Genomic DNA, 26,191 nt, shown 5'->3' with positions numbered 1-26,191 from the left:
GTCAGTCCTGAAACTCAAACAGCTTGGAGCAGTGGTTCTCAACCTTCCTAATGATGCCACCTTTTAGTACAGTTCTTTATTTGTGGTGACCCCCAACCATAAACTTACTTTGTTGCTACTTCATAACTGTAATTTGCTATTATGATCATAATGCAAATATCCAGTAAGATGTCTGATATACAACCCATTGGGGTCGAGACCCACATGTTGAGAACCTGAGCTAGAGGAAAACACCGAGGGGAGGAGATGAATTTTAAAGTACAGGAATAAGCAAAGACTTTTTTGTAAAGAACTTTTAAAGATTGAGAAATAGCAAAAATTGACAAGCAGATTGAACGAAGTTAAAAAAAAAAAAGCCCTGTACCACAAAAAGGAACAAAATAAATAGCCTAAAACAGTTGGGTCTATAGCTCTAGGGTAAAGCATTTACCTCCTGGTACTACCAAAGCAAAAAAAAAAAAAAAAAAAAAAAAAAAGCCGGGCGATAGTGGTGCACACCTTTAGTTCCAGCACTTGGAGGCAGAGGTAGGTGGATCTCTGTGAGTTTGAGACCAGCCTGGTCTATAAGAGCTAGTTCCAGGTCAGCCTCCAAAGCCACAGAGAAACCTTGTCTCAAACAACAACAACAACAAAAAACAAAACCAAAAAAAAAAAAACAAAAAACAAAAAACAAAAGCCAATAGAGTGGAGGAAAAAAATCTTTGCCAGCTATACATCTCACACGGGAATGGAAAGGAGACTGAGAAAGAGGAATAATTTGAGTCCATGAATTCAAGACCAGCCTGAATAAGAGTTGATTCTGCTATGAGTTCAAACCTGGTCTACAAAGCAAGCCTGTTACATAGAGAAACCCTGTCTCAAAAAAAGTGGGAGGCGGGGAGATGGCCAAGGAGATAACTCAGTAGTTAGAAGCACACCTTTAATCCCAACATTTGGGAGGCAGAAGCAGGTGGATCTCTGTGAGTTTGAGGCCAGCCTGGTCTCCAGAGTGAGTGAGTCCAGGAGAGTCAGGGCTGTTAACAAAGAGAAACCCTGTCTCAATCCCCCCCCAATTATTATTATTATAATTATTACTACTGTTTTCGGAGCCTGTGCATCAAGCTCACAAAACTACCTCCAGGGCTCAGGTCAGAGGCCACAGCGTACTGAAGGGAATTTAGAAGATTTCTAATCTGAAGGGTTATGGAGTAACTTACACATTTACTGTTCGAGTCATGCTCTTTATTCTTCTGCTGACTCTCATTCTACCTCTGCAGCTTCTAGTTCTCCTTTGTTTTAATTCTCTCCTAGCTTCTATGTTCACCTAGCTTAAATACACTTTTTTTTTACAGGAGGCTTGAAGCAATAATAAAAAAAATTACAAGAGTTACATCTCATTGGTTAAAAGCACATTCCTTTGGGTGAGTGGTAAGAGCAGAACCCTTTACATTTTAAGGTTCCTGGAGTAAGACTGTGACCAAAGGTGGGGACACAGTGCCCATGCCCAGTAAGAGAAACTTTTTGTTTTGTTTTGGTTTTTTGAGACAGGGTTTCTCTGTGACTTTGGAGGCTGTCCTAGAACTCACTATGTAGACCAGGCTGGTCTCGAACTTGCAGAGAGCCGCCTGCCTCTGCCTCTCCCCCCAGTGCTGGGACTAAAGGTGTGCACCACCACCGCCCGGCGGTACGCACCTTTAATTCTAGCACTTGGGAGGAAGAGGCAGGCTGATCTCTGTGGAACTAGCCTGGTCTACATAGTGAGTTCTAGGATAGCTAGAGCTACATAGTGAGACCATATCTGAAAAGAACAACAACAACAAAAAAACAATAAATAAATAGAAAATCACCTGGACGTTGGTGGCGCACGCCTTTAATCCCAGCACTTGGGAGGCAGAGGCAGGCGGATCTCTGTGAGTTCGAGGCCAGCTTGGTCTCCGGAGCGAGTGCCAGGATAGGCTCCAAAGGTATACAGAGAAACCCTGTCTATAAAAACCAATAAATAATAAATGAATGAATGAATGAATAGAAAATCTACGGACCTTTGTAACATGTTAATGTTTGTTTCATATCATAATCTGCTAATAGGTATGATTTACCCCCATCCTTTCTTATTTGTATCCCTTTTCTTTCTTGTCTTATTATTTTGACTGAGACTTCAAGCACTATCTTGGAAAAGAATGAACAGAGTAGACACACCTGTCTTGTTCCTGATGTTAGAGGAAATGTTTGTACTTTTTCCATTTAGCACAGGTGTGTTTATGTTGTTTTATGATGTTGAGGTGCTTCTTCTATTAGTTTCTTTAGGTCTTTATTGAAAAATGTTGAACTTTTTATTGAGAATTCTTGTATCTTTGTACATCAGGGAAGTTGATTTAGTTTTCTGTTTTTATATTCTTATCTGGTTTTGTTGTTTTGTTAATCAGGATAATACTGGGTTTGTAGAATGAGTTCGGTAACACTACTTACTTCATGTTCTGGTTTATGGAATACTTTGATGCACTTTGGTGTTTTTCTTTATAGGTAATGCTAGAAATCCACAGGTATTACATCAGCCCTCAGCTTCTTCTGGTCGAGTTAACTGTTTATGTTGCCTTAGTTTCTTTCCTTACTTTAGATCTGTTTAAGTTGTGTATCCTCTTGTAATTTTGTTAGGCCTATGTGTCTAGGAAAGTACCCCTTCTAGAAAGATTTTCCAATTTCCTAATAATTTTCAATATTCCATTGTTACCTATGGTAATGTCCCTTTGTCATCTCTAGTTTTATGAGTTTGAATGTTCTTTCTTGGTTAGACAAAGGGGTTTATTTAACTTTTCAAAGAAACACCTTTTTTTTATCAGCTCTATTGTTCTTTTCATCTCTGTATCATTAATTACTTCCTTTATCTATTATTTCTTTTCATTTACTGATTTGGGGATTTGTCTTGTGTTTTCTAAGACCTTGAAGTCTGTCCTTATTTGAATTCTAATATTTTTGTTTTGCTTTGTTGTGACAGAGTCTCTCTCTACATAGCCCTGGCTATCCTGGAACTCACTATGTAGAGTAGGCTGGCATAGAACTCATAGAGATCCACCTGCCTCTGCTGATTTTAAAGGCATGCACCACTATACCTTGCTTGGATTCTAATTTTCTAAGTGTAAACACTTGTAACAATAAATTTCCTTCTTAGAACTGCCTTTGTTGTATCCCAAGGATTCTGATAATTTATGCTTTCATTTTTATTTGATTCTATGAATTTAAAGTTTCTTTTATCTTTTTCTTCAGTTATCCTATTGATCATTGAAGTGTTTATTTCTCACAGGTATTTGAACACTTTCTGTAGTTTCCTTTGATAATGTCTTGTTTTATTCCATTGTGATATAGAAAAATTTGAGAAACTATTTCATTTAAAAAAAAATTGCTAAGATGTGTGTATAGCCTAAAGTGTGATCTTTTGAGAAAGTTCCATGTGTTAGGTGGAATATTCTGACAGGTTAATTTGAGTTTGATTCCCTTAGAACTCACATCATGAAAGGAGAAGACTGACTCCCACTAGTTGTCCTCTGACTAACACATGTAAACATACACATATACATGTAATGAGAAATTTTTTACATCATAAGATGTTCACATGCCATAAAATCTGCCTATTTATACAGTGGAAGTTGGGAATGTAGTTTTTGGGCAGCATGCTCTACTAGCATGCACAGAGCTTTCGGTTCCATCCCCAGTGCTGCACAAAGCCAGAGTGGTGATGAATGCCTGTAATCTATCCATCATTAGGGGGGTGAAGGCAGGAGGATAGTGAGAGGCCAGTAGTTACCATCTACATTTTAACCAGAGTGGAAGTTACTCATTGAAGGGTTTTTGATTGTGCATATTTGATATATTTGGATTTTGTAAGGACAATGTACATTAAATTAGTAAGTCCTGAAAAATATTAGTACTCCGTTGAGATATTAGGTACTGTTCAACTGACACAGTAAAGTGGATTTGTGTAGCCTCTACTCACAGAGATCCACCTGCCCCTGCCTCCTGAGTGCTGGGATTAAAGGCATGCGCCACCACCACCCAACAAATTGTAGTTTTCAATGAAACAGTGATAAATTTGTTATGTTGATAAATTGCTTTTGAGTACTTTGTTAAATTACAGAGAGTTTTTAAGGAATGGCTTCGTGAAATCCGATTCATTAATTGCTTTTAAATGTTTTTTCCTTTTTGAGTTTTGTTTATGGATAGTTCTGTACTTTTTGTCTTCTATCTCTCTAGTCTTATTTCAAACAGTTTTGAAGATGGTTCCCAGATTGTTTCACCATTAAACCCAAATGGAAACTTTAATGTCGTCATTAAAGAGGAGCCTCTAGATGATTATGATTATGAACTTGGTGAATGTCCAGAAGGGGTCACCGTGAAACAAGAAGAGACAGACGAGGAAACTGATGTATACTCCAACAGCGACGATGATCCTATATTAGAGAAACAACTAAAGAGACACAAAAAAGTCGATAACTGGGAAACTGACCATCAGTCTTATAAATGGCTACCAAGTAGCCCAGGTGTTGCTAAAGCTAAAATGTTTAAATTAGATGCTGGAAAAATGCCAGTGGTTTACCTAGAGCCCTGTGCTGTCACCAAAAGCACAGTGAAAATTTCTGAACTGCCTGATAATATGTTATCTCGAAAAGATAAATCTGTATTGGAAGAATTAGAATATTTGCCTGCATATATTGAAAATTCTGGTGGAACTGACATTTGCTTAAACAAGGATTCAGAAAATAGTCTCAGAAAACAGTCATCAGATATCAGAATGGCACAGAAATATACTTTACTTAAAGAACCTCAGTGGAAATATCCTGACATATTTGATAACAGTAGCACAGAAAGAATAAATGACAGTTCAAAGGCATCAACTGGAGACTCATTTTCAGGAAAAGAGGACTTAGGCAGAAAGCGAACAACTATTCTTAAAATGACAACACCCTCAAAGACTGTGAATGCTAGTCAGAGTGCCTCTCCAAATACTCCTGGGAAAAGAGGAAGACCTCGAAAGTTGAGACTTTCTAAGGCAGGGAGACCACCTAAAAACACAGGGAAGCCTTTAACTTCTACAAAGAATATTCCTGTAGGCCCTGGAAATACTTTCCCTGATGTGAAGCCTGATCTAGAAGATGTGGATGGTGTGCTCTTTGTTTCCTTTGAATCAAAGGTAAGATTGATTCTTACCTTTCTTTCTAAGATCTGTCTTGAAGTGTATATTGGCTTAAAATTTAGCTTCTACTTTTATTAATGAATCCATTTATGAATATGTTTTGGAAAGGGAATGAGTATCTTCATGTTTGATTTACTTAACAGTAATCACCTCTTGCTTTGAGATAGACTTTTAAAATGTCCCCTTGCTTAGATCTCACTATAATTTATGCAGTGTATTTTTCTGATTAAAAAAAAAAAAGATTTATGTGTGTTTGTGTATGTGAGTGCAGGTGCCTGTAGATGCCACAGTTGTCAGTTACCTTGGAGCTAGGTCGTTTTGAGCTACCTGACATTAGTGCTGGAAATTGAACTTGGAATTTTCATTGTTGTAGAATCAAAGAAAGCTTAACAATACATGAAAAGTTCACTTTTGTTGTTGTTGTTTTCTAAGCTACTTCGTCTCTCCTACCACTGGTTAGTAACAGCGGTGTAGAGTTTTGGAGAATCACATACTAGCAATCTTTTTTTTTTTTTTTTTGGAGACAGGGTACCTCTACATAGGTTTTGCTGTACTGGAACTCAATTTCCTCTTTAGACTAGTTTAGCCTTGAACTCTGACACGCAAGAGATCCATTTGCTGCTTCCTCTGAGAGCTGGGACTAAAGGTGTGTGCTACTATGTCCAGCTCAGTGCTAGCATTCCCAATGACTTGAGTCTTACCCATAGATTGTTTTTTGGTTTGTCCTCCTGACTCTACATGCATAATAATTTTCATGCAGGTATTTTAAGGAGTCTATTATTAAGTCTATTTCTAAGTTGACTGTAGATGTTGGATGTCTTTCTACCTGGTCTTTTCCTCTGTTGCTGAGAAAGCTTCTTTATGTAGGCTATGAGACATGAGCATGCAGATTATATGTAAATATAGTTTGATGTTGGTTTAGTATGAAATTGTATTTGTCTTTTTCTGGTGGTGATGGTGTTTCTCATCTTCCTCCTCCCCCTTCCTCTTTTTCTTTCTCTTCCTTCCTTGAGCACCCCACCTCTGTGTTTGTAGCAGGAATTGGGGAGAATAGTATTGGAGAGCAAGCCTAGGTAGTCTACTTCTGGACTACATCTTAGCTCCTTCTGATTAAAATAATGTGCTGATAATGTATAAAATAATAAAAAGTACATCACACTGGATGTGGTGGTGGATGTCTTCAATCCTAACACTTGGGAGATAGAGAGGTAGCATGATCAGGAATTGACTGCCACATTCAGCTACTTAGTGAGTTTGAGTCTAGCTTTGGTTACATGAAACCCTGCCACCTCCTCCCCTCCAAAAAAGACAAGAAACCCCCCAAATTACAAGACTAGTTACTCCTGTTTTATGAATTTGAAGTTATTGCCGAGACATGGTGGTTTTCATACTCTTAGTCCTTTATTAGTATTACTATTTAAAAAAAAAATGTGTATGAGTGGTGTATGTATGTGCTTGCGTGTCAGTGTGTCTGTCTGGGTGACTGTGTGCAGAGGCCAGAGCGGCACCTTCTTCATTGTTCTCAGTCTTGATTCTTTGAGACAGGGTATCCTCACTGAATTTGGAGCTCACTGATTGGCTAGGCTCCTGTCTCCTTCACCCCGAACCCCACTAGGGATTATGTAAAGGTGCTACCATACCCAGCTTTTACATGGGTACTGGGAATAAACCAGGTTCTCAGGATTGCCAGGTTCTCATGGCAAGCACTGTACCTACTACTGAGCATTCCCAGCCTCTGGTCATTGTCATCTTATTTTTTTTTCCTTTAAATTTCCTTTAAAAAATTTTAGAAACAACATAAACTGGATTTTATTTTTAATATATAGGAGGCACTAGATATTCATGCAGTTGATGGGACCACAGAAGAACCTTCTAGTCTTCCGACTACAACCACAAATGATTCAGGTATTATATAACAGTATAAATTTAGATATATTTGCTGTTGAGGCTGTAGTAGTGAAGTGTGGAACATTTATTCTCTCTGATATGTACATTTTTTTATTTTATCACTGTTTTGTGAGTAGGCTGCAGAACAAGAATTTCCCAGTTGGAAAAAGAATTAATAGAAGATTTGAAGTCTTTGCGGCATAAGCAGGTGATACATCCTGCTCTTCAAGAAGGTACTAGTTTAGTTTCAAAGTGTGATCGAGCCAATTTGTCTTTTGTCCATTGTTGTCATCGTCTTTTTCCTTCCTACCTCTTTTTGTTTATTTCTCTGTTCTTTATTTTCTCTTTCCCTTCTATCCTTGACTTCATTTTAGTACATCTTAACTAGCAATTTTTTATTTTCTCTGCTTCTAAAGTACTTTTCAACTTATCACAAGTAGGTCCTTGTAAATAGAGTTCTTAATTGGTCTAAGTAATTAAAACCTGGAGTCAGATACTGAGGGAAATGCTGAGAGATCAGAGAGAAGGAACAAACCACGTCACACCTTATCTTCTTAGTGTCTCAGCAGACAAGAGAGTGAATTCCTTTTTCTCCCTGCTTATATCTTGTTTCTGCCCAGCTACCTCACTTCCTGTCTGTCTGTACAGCCCTCCAGACCTCTATTGTTAGCTAGTAGCAAGCTCCATTCTCTGACCTTCAGACAGGCTTTATTTGTACAAACAAGATATTACCACATATTCCCCTTTTTTGTCTAAAGTTCAAAAACAGATTATAGCTAATGTAAGAAAAACTATATACAATAGCAATGTAGTGTATATATAGGCAATAAGTACATTAACAATGTCTAGTCCAGCCGGGTGGTGGTGGTACACGCCTTTAATCCCAGCACTTGGGAGGCAGAGGCAGGTGGATCTCCGTGAGTTCTTGAGACCATCCTGGTCTACAAGAGCTAGTTCCAGGACAGCCTCTAAAGCCACAGAAAAACTCTGTCTCAACATCCCCCCCCAAAAAAAAAGTCTAGTCCATTAGCATATGGCAAATTCAGAGAAAAAACTCCATTATCTATTCTTTCTTGATGAGTTCAAAATCTTGTACCTAATTTACTTTCTATTCTAATTTGCATTATCAAATTATCTTTTATTACCTTTCAAACCTATTACACTTAAAACAACTTTAGTGAGTTTCTTTACTGATTCTGGTAAACAAGGAAAACTATAACTATACTATTTAGTCTTCAACTCCCTCAGAGACTGAAGAAGGAAATATTAACTGAGTAAACAAGAAGTGTGAGCAAGCCGCTTCCAAAAAGTATGGGAAATGACAGAAACAGCTGGCTGCCAGGACCCAAAAGTGCTCTGCAATGTTGGGGCATACATCTTCTGCCTATAGGCCTAGCATATCTGACAGACATTTCTGTGAATGGGATAATCTGAAGGACTGGACCGACTTGTCTTGGCAAGATTTGCAGTCACTCCTTTTGCTATCCTGTTTGTCCAATTTGGACAGCATACTGTCAGCAGTTGAGGCAAGGGCACTTTCTTGCCCAGTGGCTTACCTTTGCCACAAAGAAAGTAAACTCCATGTTGAGTTTCTTCGATGCCCCTCATCTTCTCCGACATAGATTGGTGTTGCCAAGAACAGACATGTCTCATTGCCATAAAAAAAGAACCTGTGTTATTAAAACTTGTTAAAGGCCATACACTGTAGATCTCTGAAGTGTTTGAAGACCTGTCTTTCTAAAATATCTGTTTAACCTTGTATACATACCTAATGTGACTACAGGTTCGATTGTAACAGTAGACTAATTACTAAACTACATTTCCTTATTGTCTTATATAATTGATAATAACTTTCAAGGATTAGAAACAGTATGTTTTAGCAAAATTGATCTCAAATATGTATCAATATACAACATTCGTATATAATATACAGAAGTCCAATCCAATGTAAAATATTTAAAACTAGTAGTTGCTTTTTAAGAATGGATTTCAGTAATCTACCTTTTCATCTTTTATCTATATCCTTTATATTTTTCAGAGTAGATTAAGTAATCTACCCTTTTTATCCTAGGTCCTTATTCTAATAATAATTGTGTGTGTGTGTGTGTGTGTGTGTGTGTGTGTGTGTGTGTGTGTGTGTGTATCACACTGAAATATATGTATCACAGTAAGAAGTAGTGTTTTCTCTTCAAAATGGGGACGTTTTTGCATCTTTTTAAAGGCTGGTTACATTTATGAGCCCCCCCCACACCTTTGGGGATTGAGGGTCCTATTTGTATTTCTTAAATAACCTATTTAAGGACACACACACACACCCACACACACACACACACATACATACATACATTTGGGGCTGAAGAGATGGCTCGGTAAATAAAGTGTGCTTACTGTGAAGTATGAAGATCTTACTTTGATCCCTAGCACACACATAAGTAAGCCAGGTATGACTGTATATGCCCGCAATCTTGGTGTTTGGGGGGGGACGACGACAAAAGGACACCTGATTCTTACTGTGTGGTCAGTTAAGCCAAATTGCAGTGTTAGGTTCAGTGAGAGACCTTGTAGAAAAAATAAAGTGAAGCGTGATTGAGGAAGATACTGCATATCTGCCTCTGGTGCTTGCACAGGTGTTGGAGCATGCCCATGTGCACACATTAATACATAAATACAAAAGCGTGTTTTTCTCATTATGTGTCTGCATATTTGGAGGAGCTTGGGAACTTAATTTAAAAATTTAAATGGCTCAGTGGGTTAAGGTACTTGTTGCCAAATCTGATGATTGGATTTCAATCTTTGGAACCCCTGTAGTAGAAAGAGAGATATGACTTCTGCAAGTTGTCCTGACTTCCACATGTCAACTTCCTAGCTCCTGTGTGAGTTTTGATGGAAAGCCTGAGCCTGTTTCATATTACATAATAATTTATTAGAGGGTTATAAATCTTCCATCTTATTCTCTTGGCTTTCCAGTGCTTTCATGCCTATTTAATAAATATTTTTTGTTTGTTTTTAGTGGTAATTAAAGTCTTTTTGTTTTTAGTTTTACCTATCTGTTGCAGTGTTACTTTTAGGTAATCACATGTATGTTCCCATGCCATATTCCATTGGTTGTAAACAAATCATAGATCTTGCCCATATTCAAGGGTAGATAATATGTAATACAGTAAGGTAAGTGGAGGAGCTGTTACTGTTTATGTAATTATTTTGCTTTTTACTATTTCCTTTATTAACTCTGAACACCAAAAAAAAATTTTTTTTCCCCAAAGGAAGATAATATGAGCTGTGGTCTTTTTTTTCTTGTAGTGGGCTTAAAACTGAATTCAGTGGATCCAACAATGAGCATTGATCTTAAATACTTGGGAGTACAACTACCTTTGGCTCCAGCCACCAGCCTTCCCTTTTGGAACCTTACAGGAACCAACCCCGCCTCTCCTGGTGAGTGTGTAGCATTTATATAATAGAATGCTATTTTTCTTCTTTAGGTTTAGATTATTTGTTGTATAAATTTTAAAACATTACTTTTTATTCAATTTAGGACATTTAGACATCTATTTAAGATATTTTAGAGTAAATCTTTTATTTCTTGGCATAGAATTAATGTATATAGCATGTGTCATAGTAGAGAAACAGTAATTTAACATATTTTGCTGACTAGACCTCTGGTCATTTCTTTTGCTTTTTCTTTTATAGATGCTGGGTTTCCTTTTGTTTCTAGGACAGGGAAGACCAATGACTTCACCAAGATCAAAGGATGGAGAGGAAAATTTCATAGTGCTTCTGCATCTAGGAATGAAGGTAATTAGCTTTTTGGTTTTGTGTTTTTGTTTTGTTTTGTTTTTCTAGTACTAGAGATTAAACAGTTTCTCAAGTACTTTACTACCTAGCTCAAGTCCAGCTCTTTCTCTGTTTTTGAGATGTAGTCTTAGGGAATATGGAATGCTAGCTTGAGCTCCCAGTACTCCTGCTCACCCTCCCAAGTGTTGGAATTACCAGCATGTGCCACCAAGCCTGGCTGGTCATTAGTTTTTATTATAAACACTACATATGTTCTGAAAAACATAGTCTTGGACTAGGGTGGTGGCACTTGCCTTTAATCCCAGCACTGGAGACAGGTGGATTTCTATGAGATTGAGTCCAGTTTGACTACATAGCGAGTTCCAGGTCAGTCAGGATTACATAGTGAGACCCTGTTTCAAATCAGATCAGTCTCATTCAACCACTTGTCCTTATCCTCCCCATCTTTCCTTTAAACTGAAGTGAAAACATTGTCTTACTGGTGTTTGTTTTTTCCCCAGCCACTCCCTGGGGTTCCACTGCCTATCCATTTCAAACCTAATAATCCTTGTAGCTTTCATTTCCTTTTGTTACGCTTAGTTACCAAAGCATCACTTCAGAACTATGTACTTCAAAATTGTCTAGGAATTCTGATAGTCTCATGCTTTAGAATAAACTTGTAACCCAAAGGTTTTGATGGGCAATATGAACCTATTTGTCACTGTGTTGTTTGCTATTTATACCCTAACCACCTTAGTTTACCATTTATCCAAAATAAGTCTTCTTCACCTTTGAGTCTGTATAGTCTTATAACAATTGTAATATGTTAAACGTTACTACTATTTTGCTTTCCTAAAAATGGGATGTTGTGGGGTCTGGTGATAAACCATTATAGTTGAGTCACTTGGGAGGCAAATGAAGGAGGATTTTAAGGGGCCTAGTGCCAGATCCCAGACATCTAGGGCTATATAGTGAGAACTTGTTTCAAAATAAAGTAAAACCAAACAAATGAAAACCCTTAAAAGTTATGCTTTCCCTCTTCCCTTAACTTTAGTTTCAGACTCAGGGACTCAGGTCTCTTAAATAATCCCTTGGCATTCTGTTGAAGTTTTCTTTGATTTAATTTCTTTTGTTTTCTTACTGTTATGCTTTTATTCATCACTGATTTGTATAGTTAGGTGAAAAGATTTTTGACTCTTATCTGAGACACTGTCTCATTTGTCTTAGTTTTCTGTTCTCCTTTCTGAGTAGGAACAGTTTAGAGAAGTCTCAATAGCATGTAGCTCAGTACTCCTCACCTTGTAGAATGTTTTTCCTAGAGATCTGAAACTCTCCTAGGTTTAAATGTCTTGTGTCTCCTTATTTCTAGGTGGAAATGCAGAGGCTTCACTGAAAAACCGTTCTGCTTTCTGTAGTGATAAGCTAGATGAGTACTTGGAAAATGAAGGCAAGCTGATGGAAACAAGCATGGGTTTCTCTTCCAATGCTCCCACGTCTCCAGTAGTATACCAGCTACCTACCAAGAGTACTAGCTATGTTCGAACTCTTGATAGTGTACTAAAGAAGCAATCTACTGTTTCCCCTTCTACCTCTTATTCTGTGAAGTCTCATTCTATAACCACTGCCTCTCGAAAAACAAAATCTCAAAACAAACAGACAACACTCAGTGGTCGAACTAAATCATCTTATAAGTCTATTTTACCATACTCTGTTTCACCAAAGCAGAAAAACTCTCCTGTGACCCCAGGAGATAAAATTACCAAGAATTCCTTAAGTACAACCTCAGATAACCAGGCAACTAACTTCGTTGTGCCAACTGTAGATGAAAGTGCATTTCCAAAGCAGATTAGTTTACGGCAGGCACAGCAACAGCAGCTTCAGCAGCAGCAGGGAACACGCCCTCCAGGCTTGTCAAAATCTCAAGTAAAGCTTATGGACCTGGAAGACTGCGCACTCTGGGAAGGAAGACCAAGGACCTATATTACTGAAGAGCGAGCAGATGTCTCATTGACAACTCTGCTTACTGCTCAAGTAAGTATTTGCTATTTTCTGTAAACATTTGGTACTTAGTTAGAAATTAGACATTGATGCTTTTGGCAAATGGATAAGCTTGGTTTTAGCATTTTAATTACTTTGGTGACATCTGCCTGTCTCTTGCTCCCCAGTGCTAGGATTAAGGGTGTGGGACACAACACCTGACTTTGACATATGGTTTTAATCCCAGTACTCAGGAGACAGAAGCAGGCAAATCTTTGTAAATTCATGGTCAGCCTGACTTAACAGTGAGCTCCAGGCTAGCCAAGGCTACATAGTCAGAACCTGTCTCAAACAAACAAAAAAGGTGAAAAGTCATAAAGGTGCCTGATTTTGACCTCTGGCTTCCACATATATATGCATGGGTGGCACACACAGTTGCATGTGCATACACTATACACATACCACAAGTAAAAACAAAAAAATAAAAGTCTAGGGCTAGCAGGCTGGCTTAGTGGTTAAAAATGGTTTCTGCACAAGCCTGGAAACCTGAGTTCAGTCTCCAGAAACAATATGAAGGTGGATAAAGAGAACTAACTGTACAACCAGTTTTCTGACCTCCACATACACACTGTGGCATGTGCACCCTCATACATCATGTTTACACAATAAGTAAAAAACCAAAATACTGAATTCTAGAGCTGAAGATCATGAGATGTTGGCAGTAAATGCTTTCTGTAATTTGTATGTGTACATGTAAGCATGTGTATTTCTGTGTGTGATCCATACATACATGTGTGCAGGTGTATTACACATGTTTGCATGTATATGTGTTTGTAGATCAAAGTTGATATCAAATGTCTTGTTTAGACCCTCTTCCCCCTTTTTATGGAGACAAGATCTCTTGTTGAAACTGGAGCTAGTTAGCTAACAGCTGTCCCTAGGGATCCCCATCTGTGTCCCCCAAGTACTGTGATTATAGGTGGCTGCTTTGAATAGGAGCATTTTATCCACTGAGTCAACTTTCTAGTTTGTGTCATGTATTTGCTAGTCATTCATAAAAATTCATGTATTTATTATTTTTTCCCTCTTTATTATTTATTTAGGACATTTTATATAAAATAGTAGATTAGTAATTATTTTGCAGATTTTGCAGACCATATATGCTATTGGAGTGTTATTTACTCTGCTGTTGCAGTCTAGGTAATAGGAGTCTGCTTGTGCACCAGGAAAACCTTATGAAACACTAAGTTTGACCTATGCACCTTAGATTTGTTAGTTCTGCAGAAGAACATTATGTATAGTTTCTGGTGAGTAAATAATCTGTATTTGGTGTTTTTACTCTTAATGAGAAATTTCTTTCACCGATATGCACTAATGCATTAGTGTAGGGGCTTGATTACTCAGAACTCTAATTATATACATAGTCTGACTTTTGAGTCTGTGTTAGTCTTGTACTCATAATCAGAAGGTAGAGCAATATGTGACTCTTAAGTTGATGATGGTATTGGGATGATTCAGTAACATTTTAACTTTCTTACTTAACTTTAGGCATCTCTCAAAACTAAGCCTATCCACACAATCATAAGGAAACGAGCCCCTCCATGCAACAATGACTTCTGTCGCCTGGGTTGTGTATGTTCCAGTCTAGCTTTGGAGAAGCGCCAACCTGCTCACTGCCGACGACCAGATTGCATGTTTGGTTGTACTTGTTTGAAAAGAAAAGTTGTATTGGTTAAAGGGGGATCCAAAACAAAGCATTTCCATAAGAAGGCTACTCATCGAGATCCATTATTTTATGATACACTGGGAGAGGAAGCAAGGGAAGGAGGGGGAGTCAGAGAAGATGAGGAACAATCAAAGGAGAAAAAGAAGAGAAAGAAGCTGGAATACAGTGAGTTGGGGGTTTTTTTTGTTTTTGTTTTTGTTTTTTTGAGACAGGGTTTTACTACGTGTCTTTGGCTGTCCTCGGCCTTGCTCTGTAGACCAGGATGGCCTCAAACTCATAGAGATCTGCCTGCCTCTGCCTCCCAAGTGATGGGATTAAAGGTTCGTGCTACCACCACCCTACAGTGAGTACTATTTAAAACTGTTTTATTTGTAAAAGTGTGTTTTTTTGTACATGTGTGTATGTTTTTCTGTGAGTGTATGTAGAGGGGCCAGAGGTTGAAGTCATGTGTTTTAAAATAATTTTTTGATTACATTGTGTGTGTGTGTGTGTGTGTGTGTGTGTGTGTGTGTGTGTGTGTGTGTATTGACCCCAATATATGCTTGCTTGGTAAGCACTCTACAATTGAACCAGACGCTCAGTACCCTCCTTTTTTTTTTTTTTTTTTTCATTTAACACATATGTGTGCGTGCCTGAATGTATGTACCACCTGCATGTAGGAGTTCTTAAAGGTCAGAAGAGACAGCCTCTTGAGCTGGAGTTACAAATAATTGAACCACCATGAGGGTGCTGGGAACTAAACTCAGGTTTGGTTTATTTATGGAAGCAGGATCTCTTGTTGAACCAAGCTAGTTTAGTGAAGCATCTAGCCCCAGGGATCCTGGTTTCAGCCTCTCAAGTATTGGAATTACAAGTGACTGCCTTGCCTGCATGGCTTTTATGTAGGTTCTAAGGATCCAAACTCTGGTCTTCAATGCTTGAATGGCAGTACTTTATCTGCTGAGTCATCTCCCTGGCCCTCTGTTCTGTACTTACTTACTAGATGTCTCTCCAAACATGCTGGCTCATACTTGTAATCTCAGCATTTAGTAGGCTGGGAAAGGAGGGATAGCTGAATTCATGCTAGCCTCGCCTGTAGAGATACTCTGTCTCAATTGCCTCCCCAGCCAAAGAAGAGCGTAAAGAGTCATCTAATACAAAGTTGACTTTGCCCAAGAGGGTAGAAAAACTTCTTTGGATATTAGCTATATTACTAGACTAGAAAACAGTGTATTTTAAAGTAGAAAATTACAAATTACAGATAAGAATGTGTCTTAAAAAGCATTGGATTTATTTTTTAAAAGGCCAATCATGAGCTGGGCGGTAGTGGGGCAGGCCTTTAATCCCAGTACTTGGGAGGCAGAGAGAGGCAGGTGGATTTCTGAGTTAGAGACCAGCCTGGCCTACAAGAGCTAGTTCCAAGACGGGCTCCAAAGCTACACAGAGAAACCCTGTCTCAAACCCCCCCCCCAAAAAAAAAGGCAATCATGTTTGAGAACCTGGATGATATGATATTCATGATTAGATGATATATGCCCCTGTCAGTGAAAACAAAGAAGACAGGGAAGGCAAAAGTTTTGGTACAAGGAAATACAGTAACTGAACCAGTAAATGGTTCAGTAAAAATTTGAGCAATTAGTAAAAGTAAAAAGACTTTATCTGAACAATGGTAATAAATTTGGTGATACACAATTAAAAGTCTTCTCTGAAAGGTGGTTTGCATACATTTTGTAAGAATCATGTGAGCATAATTTTGAAAATGAGTTCTAAAATGTGGTTTTTAGAATAGAATGACTTATATACAAACCAGTGAAGTCTCAAAACAGGAACCAGTAACATAAACCCAATGGTTGTGTGGAAATGTTGTTAGAGATGACAAGGCAGAAGTGGAAGAAGGATAAGGTACCCATCAAAAGGACATGGCAGCTCACAACTGTCTGTAACTCCAGTTCCAGGGGACCTGGCACCCATGGCAAAACACCATTGCTCATAAAATAATAAATAAATTTTAAAAATTATTCAGGTAGTAAAAATACCTGTAAATCATTAGGTTCATATGACCAAACCGCCCCCCCCCCTTTTTTTTTTCAAGACAGGGTTTCTCTGTGTAGCTTTGGAGCCTGTCCTAGAACTAGCTCTTGTAGATTAGGCTGGTCTTGAACTCAAGAGATTGACCTGCCTCTGCCTCCCAAGTGCTGGGATTAAAGGCATGTGCCACCAGCACCGCCTGGCATGACTTGACTCTTAAATCCTGTAATATATATAGGGAATAAATAGCACTCATGTATAAAACTATCCTTGTAAATTGTCTTATTCTTTATTCTTATTTATTATTTTATGAGCAGTATTGTTTTGCCATGGGTGTCAGGTCCCCTGGAACTGGAGTTACAGACAGTTGTCTTATTCTAGGAGGGCACACTCATGTTTAACTCACACAGTGGCCTTATAAGAAAACTGTACACCAATATTTCTTATGAGTATAGATTTGTAAATTCCAAACATAATTTAGCAGAACAAATCTATGTATTTAAAGAATAATGCATCATGACTAAATAGAGTACAAGATTGTATCTCAGGAATTTGAATTTGGTTTAACATTTGAAAACCAAATCAACAGTCAGGAATGGCAGTGTTCATCGTTAGTCCTGGTTTTTAGGATTCGGAGGTGAATAGAGCTCTGAGTTTGAGGCCAACCAGCTCTACATTGACCATATCTACATAGGTCCAGGCTACATAGTTAAACTCTGTCTCAAGGAAAAAAAGGAAGAAATAATACAGTTTTCCATGACCAGAATAGACTACTTAAGAAACCATATAATCCTCTCAATGAGTAGTTTTAAAGAATCAGTAAGTCCATCTTGACGTAGTGGTACAAACCTTTTTAATCCCAGTAATTGGGAGGCATAGGCATGTGGATCTCTGTGAATTTGAGGCCAGCCTGGTCTACGTAGTAGACTCCAGGACATCCAGAAGTACATAGTGATACCCTGTCTTAAATATCCAAAAAGAAAAAAGAATGGCCAAAATTCATTTCTGGTAAGAATTGTGGGCACACAGAAGGCTCTTTATCTGTCTGATAATGAAATCTGTGAAACACTTTACATTGTTGAGTGTAATCTTGCCAGACTGAGCTAGTACTCCTCCGAAAGACAGAGGTAGAATGTGTGTGCTTTCAATCACTTCTGCACAACACTGCACTGTAGAGTCAAGTGTATTGCCATGGCCTGTAGTCTCAGCATTTGGGGGTCTGAGGTGGGGAAGTATTGCTCAAGTCCAGGAGTTAGACCAACCTGGGTAACAGCCAGACTACATCTCAAAAACAAACCAATCCCAGATAATCTACACACTGAAGTTCCTAGCTAGTATATTATGGCATGAAAAATAAAGGTATCCAGATTGGAAAGGAAGAAGTAAAATGAATGTTTTCCATAGAAAGAAAAATCCTTAACTGCTAGAAGTATGAATTAATTTAGTGAGACCACTGCATATATCATTAGTATGTAATGTATAAGCAACAAACAGAAGTTGAAATAAAAATTACCATTTAAAATAACATCTAACGGTTGGTGGGGATGGCTTAGCTACTAAAGGCACTTGCTGCCAAGTCGTCCCCTCCCCCCACAGACAGGGTTTCTCTGTGTAGCTTTGGAGCCTATCCTGGCACTCGATCTGGAGACCAGGCTGGCCTCGAACTCACAGAGATCTGCCTGCCTCTGCCTCTGCCTCTGCCTCCCGAGTGCTGGGATTAAAGGTGGGCCACCAACACCTGGGCTGTTTGATGCCAAATTTGATAGACTTGCCTGGGTTTGATTCCTGGAATCCATATGATGGAAAGAGAGAAGTACTTCCAGAAGTTGTTCTCTGACTGTTACGCATGCTCTGTTTCACACAGATGAGACATGATAAACTTAACAAAAGATGCCTATGCTGTTTTCTCTTGGTTGGAGATGAATGAACTAAGGCATGTGAAGACTACTAGAGGTCTTCCAGGGAGCATCTGTTTGATAGTTACAAGTCACTCTCTTTTGTGAGGGAAGCACCTAACAGTCATGTCCTCCTCTTCTGTTAAGCCGTATGTGAAGCAGAACCTGAACAGCCTGTGCGACATTACCCACTATGGGTGAAAGTAGAAGGGGAAGTAGATCCAGAGCCAGTTTATATCCCAACACCTTCTGTCATCGAGCCTGTGAAACCATTGGTGTCACCTCAGCCAGATACATCGTCTACTACCACGAAAGGCAAACAACCCACTGGAATTAAACCAGCTCGAGCATATACTCCCAAACCCAATCCTGTGGTAAGCCTGGACTTGTGGTTTGCTTCTTAATTAAGTTCCATAAGCCATTTGTAAAGGAGTTAGATTTCAAGCAGAGTTTTTGTTAATATTCTGCGAAGAATTTGGGTAATGTGTCTGTAAGGCTCTTCCTCTCCGGCTTAATCACTTTATTTGCTCTCTCTCTCTCTCTCTCTCTCTCTCTCTCTCTCTCTCTCTCTCTCTCTCTCTCTCTCTCTCTCTCTCTTTGGTTGAGACAAAGAGTTTCTCTGTGTAGCTTAGGAGCCTGTCCTGGAACTCACTCTGTAGACCAGGCTGGCCTTGAACTCACAGAGATCTGCCTGCCTCTGCCTCTTTCTCTGCCTCCTGAGTGCTGGGATTAAAGGTGTATGTCACCCCTGCCTGGCCTTGTTCTCACTTTTAAAATGTGATAAAAGTGGAAATGACTAGTCATAATTAAAGATAGCCTAGTTTTTCTTCAAGTTCATGGGAAGATGAGCTTTTTCATAATTTATTTTTTATTTTTGTGTATGTGTATATTTATGTGTGTATTCCTTATATGTATGTGTATATGCCATATATGTATGGGTACTCTCAGAGCCCAGATGTGGATGTATGATCTTGTGCAGCTAGATTTAGAGGCAGTTGGGAGGCAGAGGCAGGTGGATCTCTTGAGTTTGAGAGATCCAGCCTGGCCTACAGAGGGAGTTCCAGGAAAGCAAGGGCTACACAGAGAGACCCTGTATTGAGAAAGAAAGAGGGCTGGAGAAATGTCTCAGCCATTGAAGGCTAGGTTCACAACCAAAAATTATAAGAGGGAGGGAGGAAAGGAGAAGGGAAGGAAGAAAGGAAGACAGGCAGGCAAGAAGACCAAAAAGCCAACTTCTGTACTGGAAACAAAGATTAAACTCTTCTTTTGGATTCTAGGATAAGTGTTTTTCCCTGTTATTATAATAATGTATTTTGTTATTTGAAAATTACAGATACGAGAAGAGGACAAAGATCCAGTCTATTTGTACTTTGAAAGTATGATGACTTGTGCCCGAGTTCGAGTATATGAACGAAAAAAAGAACAGAGACAGCCATCTCCACCCTTGTCTCCATCCTTATTATTTCAGCAGCAGGGCTCATGTTATTCTAGCCCTGAGAACCATGTTACAAAGGTGAATTGCATGTTTCATAATAACCTTTTAATTCCCAGTTCCCAGTTGTTGTTGTTTTTTTGTGATCGCCACGATCTTCTTTGTGTGTCCTATGATGTGTAAATAAGCCTGTATCTCCTCTTATCTGTTTAACCTATCTCTCAGTGTTATTTACTAAAATCCTGTAGCAATTAAAATAAATAATTTTGGTTTTAAATCAAAATACTTACCTATTAGTGCGATTTGCTTTTTACATTGATGAGTTTTCTAAGTAAATGAAGCTTGTTCTGTTAAATATCCAATAATCTTCCTGTAGAATATATGATAGTGTATAAAATAAATTATTTCCTAAATGACTCAGTCATTATTAAAGAACTTTGAGAGTAAGGCTGCATTTCATTTATTTCCCCCTCCTTCCCCTAGGATTATATAATATGATAGTAATATAACTGGGCAGATGTGAAGTTGTGGATTATTCTATTAACTTACGTCCTCTATGTTGATAATATATTTTTAACTAAAATGTATTTCTGTATTGTTTCTTTAGGAACCTGATTCTGAACAGACTTTAAAGCAACTCATTTGTGACTTAGAGGATGATTCTGATAAATTACAAGGTAGGAATAAAAACTAGATATTAGCAATTAGTAACAATTATTATGTAATTCTGAATAAAGCAATTCAGAATATGCTTTTTCTAACCTCTGCTTAAATCAAAATAGAGATAACAAGCAGAAGTCTTCCCCCGTTATTTGACTTAACATCCCTAAAAGGTCTGCTTGTGTTGATAAGGTATTTTATTTCAGCAGACTTTTAGGAATCATGTCAGTGAAAACTTATCCTCTCTTCAAGCCTCAAGGATACTGGCATCATTAGCTGCTAAAATTTGCCTTAGGTCTCCCATATCCACTATCACTGGGGATAAAGAGAGAATGGAAGAACAACCGTCTCCGTTGATTTAGAAATCTCTACCGCCAGAATTTCCTTGAAGAGAGAGGTGCTGGGCATTGGTTGGGCACACCTTAATCCCAGCACTTGGGAGGCAGAGACAGGCGGATCTCTGTGAGTTCGAGGCCAACATGGTCTCCAGAGTGAGTGCCAGGATAGGCTCCAAAGCTACAGAGAAACCCTGTCTCAAAAAACCAAAAAAAAAAAAAAGCAAATAGGGAGTTTAGCCATTTGATTTTGGTCCCACAACACCTAAGCAGCAGCACTCTTCTTATAATGATATAGTATGCATTAAATAAAATATTTTCATTCTACATTTAAGAAAGTAGAGGAGACTACTTGGGTAGAGGGGGCCTGCTGGAGACCATGTGCACCCTGGGGTGATGGAGCTAGAGCCTGTATCCTTGGCATAACTCTAGTATATTGATTGAGAAGCTCCACTATAGAAATCTGGTACCTTATGAAATCTATATCTTGTCATCATGTCACCATGATTAGGGGTGTATTTGGAAAGCTGAGTCATCTGTATACAGTGTAGACATGGAGCAATCATGTCTATAGACACTGCAGAGCTTGTAGTAGAAAGCAGTGGTAGAATGTGCCTTAAAGGCTTTTTCCCCCTTTGTTTATTTTATATGTGTGAGGGGGTTGGGGAGGTACATGCTTGCTATGCCACACACACATCAGAGGATAACTTGTGGGCGTAGGTTCTCTCCTTCCATTATATAGTTCCAGGGATTGAACTCAGGTCAGCAGGGTTAGCCACAAGTGCCATCTCACCAACTTCTTTGTTTTTTATAAACAAAAACTACCTTTTATTATTGAGTGTTGATTCTTGCCTTCATATGTTTCAAAGCAGGCTTACCAAGTATCTATCTGTGTTTGGCTTGTTTGGTTATCAGACAATAACCTCTATCAGTCAGGTAAACTGTACCTTTGTTATAGGTCACACTTTACAAAGTAGAACTTACATTTGTGGCCTTTTAGAGTAGTTCTAAGATTTTCTTTTTATGAGTGAATTTAGTCTATGAGAAAGTGAAGACAGCTGTCTAGTTTTGTGAGATTTTTTTTTCCCTTTAAACTCTAGAATGTTGAGTTTACACACTAGTTTACCACTGAAAGTATTATAAAATGGGATAGTGAGAAATTTGAATTTCCTCCAAGGTTCTGTAGCATGCCTTTAAATCCTAGCAGTTCGGAGACAGAGGCAGGTGGATCTCTTTGAGTTCGAGGTTAGCCTGGTGTACATAGTGAGTTCCAGGACAGCCAGGGCTGCTACACAGAAACCCTGCCATGAGTTTATTAATTATGTAATTATAACCATATAATTGTATAATAATTTATATAATGTATAAATCATTGCATAACAACTTATGTGTTATATTTATATATAAATATGTATTTTAAAAAATCAAAGTTCAGTATAGAATGGCTGTGCTGTAGAGGATTTTTGTGTTTATTTTTTAAACAGAAAAGAGCTGGAAACCCCCCTGCAATGAAGGAGAACCCTCTTCTACCTCTTATGTCCATCAGAAGTCACCTGGTGGTCCTACCAAACTGATAGAGATAATCTCAGACTGCAACTGGGAAGAAGACCGCAACAAGATCTTGAGTATCTTGTCTCAGCACATCAATAGCAACATGCCACAGTCACTTAAGGTGGGCAGCTTCATCATTGAGTTGGCTTCTCAGCGAAAGTGTCGGGGCGAGAAGAACCCTCCGGTTTATTCTTCTCGTGTGAAAATCTCTATGCCATCAACTCAAGGCCAAGATGATATGGCTGAGAAATCTGGATCAGAGACTCCTGATGGTCCATTGTCCCCTGGGAAAATGGATGATATCTCTCCTATGCAGACAGATGCCCTGGATTCAGTGAGGGAGAGATTACATGGAGGCAAAGGTCTGCCTTTTTATGCAGGGCTTTCTCCTGCAGGGAAGCTTGTGGCTTATAAACGTAAACCCAGTTCAACTACATCTGGGCTTATCCAGGTGAGAATTATCTTTAGTCTGGGTATAGTACCTTTTTATACTTTAGTAACAACTTTTTTTTTTCTTTTTTTTTTTAATACTGAAAGCCCTTTGTTAATCCTACATCATATTTCTTCAAATTTTCTGGGAACTGGTTAGTAAAATCATTATTCCTTATTGTGATACGTGTAGGTTAGATAAATAAGGTGAACTGCTATCATATAAATAGAAATATGGAGCCTCACATTCGCTTATGGTTAACTTTTTATTCTTTCCAGAAAGTGTCTTTTCATAAGCTTTATTACTTGGGCACTAGTGATTCTTTGATAACTAAACAAAAATAGTCAGGCATTTAGTTTGGGTCTTAGAATATCTTATTTGCATAAAATTTTCGGAACAGAAATATATAGTCTACTTGTGACAGTAGAGTTAAGAAGTTGATTTTAAGATAGGTAGCAAAAGCTGAATGGTAAAGTAGCACTCCGGAGGCAAAGACGTGTGGATCTGTGTGAGTTCCAGGCTAGCCTGGTCTATAGAATGTGTTCTAGGACAGTCAGGGCTACACAGTGAAACCCTACCTTGAAAAACAAAAACAAACAACAACAACAACAAAAAGATAGGTAGTATAAATGTGTAGTACCAGTAGTGTATTTTACAATAGTATGAATTGAACCTAGGCAGGTACTCTACCATTGAGTTACATTGGTAGCTTAGGAAAAATTTAATTTAGTAAGATGTCATTTGGATATAGTTTTTTTTTTTTTTTTTTTTTAAGTGAACTGTAGTTATTTTTTACCCCTTTTATTTGAAATTTTTTGGGTAGAACCATTGTAAGATAAAAATACCTCCTTGCTGTTAGTAAGTTGAGAAGTGAGTTGGCTTGCAGAAAGTTCTTTGGAGAGAGAAGTTCTAAATTAAATGTGAGTTGTACACTAGGCATGGTGGCACACACTTTTAATCTTAGCACTCACGAGGCCAGAGGCAGGCAGATCTGAGTTCAAAACCAGGTGGTCTACAGATCGAGCGAGTTCCAGGACAGTTGGGCCTACACAGAGATACACTGTCTCTCAAAACCAAAGAAAAGAAAGTCATTCTGTAACTTGGATAATTAGTCAGTTTGTATTACTGTTGAACATTCTTAATCCCCATATCTGAAATTTGAAATTATCCAAACTTTAAATCTTTTTGATCATCAGCAAATAGAAAATTACACAACTGACCTCATCTGATGGGTTAGAGTTAGAATGTAAGCACACTTCTATTAATGTAAAATTATCCTTAGGTATATGTGAGCTGTATATGACCTAAGTAAATGTTGTGCTTTGACTTGGATACCATTTCCAAGATAGCTTATTATGTATACCTGAAAATTTGAACTGCTTCTTTCTTATCCAGGAATTTGGGTAAGGAATGTTACCCTATGTAGACGTTGGAGAAGATAGTGAATAATCTTCAATAGCAGGCAGTAGTAAATGGTCTAGATTCTGTATAACTAAAAACTAGTATGGTTACTTTTGGATACAAAAAATTCCCTGTTTTTGGGTTGGAGAGATTGCTCAGTGGTTAAGAGCACTGGCTGCTCTTCCAGAAGTCTTGAGTTCAATTCCTAGCAACCACATGGTGGCTCACAACCATCTATAATGGGATCTGATGCCTTCTGGCATAAAGGCATTCATACAGACAGAGCACAATAAATGAATGAATCTTTAAATACATAATTCCCTTTTTCTCTTTGATATCAAATTTGAGGGTTGAGATTGTTGTTTTTGCTGAGAATATTTAAATTAAGTAGCAAAGAGTAATTTTGTTTTATGGTAGTGGGTTGCTATAGATAATTTCATTACTGTTTCCCTATGAATTTGAAGAGTAGATGACTTACTCCATTTTTTTTGATTGTACTTTTAAATGATGAGGAGACAGAAAGGTTATGTTCTCTGGATGTCACCTAGTAGTGTGAACTAGTAAACATGAGTAAGGAACTTGAGAGGCTTTTGTATTATCTTTAAAGCATTCACACACACATGTACGCATGTTGTATATCTTCTACATTGCTGCCTAAAATGGGCAGTTATCAACTCAGGCATCACAAAATAATATGTACTTCAATTGTTAGTTCACTTTATTCTGACCATTCAGTGACTACATCTAGAATTACGTTTATGCTAACATTTTATTTTGAGCATGTTCTGTTTATAATATGAAGCCAATGTCTTTAGAGTTGCCCCCTTTGAAAACCAAAATCCTCAGCTAGAGGAGATAAAGCTTCACAGTTGTAAGCACTGCTGCTCTTCCAGAGGATCCTGCTTCAATTCCCAGCACTTAAATAGTGGCTCACAATGATCTGTACCTCTAGTCCCAGGGGATCTGATATCCTCTTCTGGCCTCTGTGGGCACCAGGCATGTACCTGGTACACAGGCAAATACCCATACAAATAAAATGAAAATAAATGAAGTCTTAGGAGAAAAACAACAACAAAAACTGGGATAACTTAATAGCTTAGGTTATTACAGCAATGAGTATCTTATAACTTCAAATGTAGATTATATTTTTTAAAGATATGAAGGATACTTCAAAAGACCCTTGTGTGAGGGCTTGTTTTGCCTCTCTGGTCTTAGAGAGATTCTGTGGATCACAGTTATGCTTTTTGCTTATGATTCATTAATAACCACAATTGCTTATTAAAATATAACAGGTGAATTATTGGGCACAGTTATGTCATTCACTTACCTATAATGTAGAAGTTAGTTTCTATGATTTCCTGTTAACAAACTATAAATGAAGATGAGCTTAGTCAGATATTAGATGATAACTATCTAATTATTCAGATTATCCTGAATAGAAAAGCTTCACTTCTTTTCCCCTTTTGCATCTGAAGCATAGACTTTAAAATACCTTTTAAAAATGAAACCCCTGTCAAGGGAGAGGAGTTAGCAAGAGAATTTTATCTTTACAGAATTTCTCTTTGCCACTTGTTTCAGGTTAATGGTAAGAGTTACCCGCAGGCTAAGTTGCTATTGGGACAGATGGGGGCATTGCATCCAGCCAATAGGCTAGCTGCTTATATCACAGGCAGGTTGCGACCCTCAGTCCTGGACCTCTCAACCCTCAGTACTGTCATCTCCAAGGTAGCATCCAATGCCAAGGTGGCTGCATCCAGGAAACCACGAACCCTGTTGCCTTCAACATCCAATTCCAAAATGGCATCCTCTGGCCCAACAACAAATCGCTCTGGGAAGAATCCGAAGGCATTTGTTCCAGCAAAAAGGCCAATTGGTAAGTGGTTTGGAAAGGCCTGTAATTGAGTGTTGATTACAATATGAAGGTTATAAAACCAGAAAAATACAAAATTTGGTGT

The 26,191-nt window shown here is 38.3% G+C and overlaps 1 protein-coding gene across 6 annotated transcripts in view; it reads left to right on the top strand.

Annotated features, from left to right (window-relative positions):
- Nucleotides 1–26,191, top strand: part of Mga (MAX dimerization protein MGA) — an 81,876-nt gene that overhangs the window by 31,203 nt on the left and 24,482 nt on the right. For 3 of the 6 annotated variants that reach the window (XM_027422146.2, XM_027422139.2, XM_027422142.2), the window contains 12 exons: nt 4,225–5,161; nt 6,991–7,069; nt 7,189–7,284; nt 10,352–10,483; nt 10,739–10,843; nt 12,192–12,853; nt 14,348–14,690; nt 18,575–18,801; nt 19,761–19,940; nt 20,467–20,536; nt 22,339–22,856; nt 25,815–26,109. In XM_027422146.2, the coding sequence (XP_027277947.1) occupies nt 4,225–5,161; nt 6,991–7,069; nt 7,189–7,284; nt 10,352–10,483; nt 10,739–10,843; nt 12,192–12,853; nt 14,348–14,690; nt 18,575–18,801; nt 19,761–19,940; nt 20,467–20,536; nt 22,339–22,856; nt 25,815–26,109 (3,644 nt within the window). The remainder of the gene's footprint in view (nt 1–4,224; nt 5,162–6,990; nt 7,070–7,188; nt 7,285–10,351; nt 10,484–10,738; nt 10,844–12,191; nt 12,854–14,347; nt 14,691–18,574; nt 18,802–19,760; nt 19,941–20,466; nt 20,537–22,338; nt 22,857–25,814; nt 26,110–26,191) is intronic. The other 3 variants (XM_027422147.2, XM_027422144.2, XM_027422145.2) reach the window with 2 other exon arrangements.

This window comes from Cricetulus griseus, chromosome 6, assembly GCF_003668045.3.
Source record: "Cricetulus griseus strain 17A/GY chromosome 6, alternate assembly CriGri-PICRH-1.0, whole genome shotgun sequence".
Taxonomy (NCBI): Eukaryota; Metazoa; Chordata; class Mammalia; order Rodentia; family Cricetidae; genus Cricetulus; species Cricetulus griseus.
The sequence above is the reverse complement of the archived record's forward strand: the minus strand, read 5'-3'. Positions and strand labels throughout refer to the sequence as shown.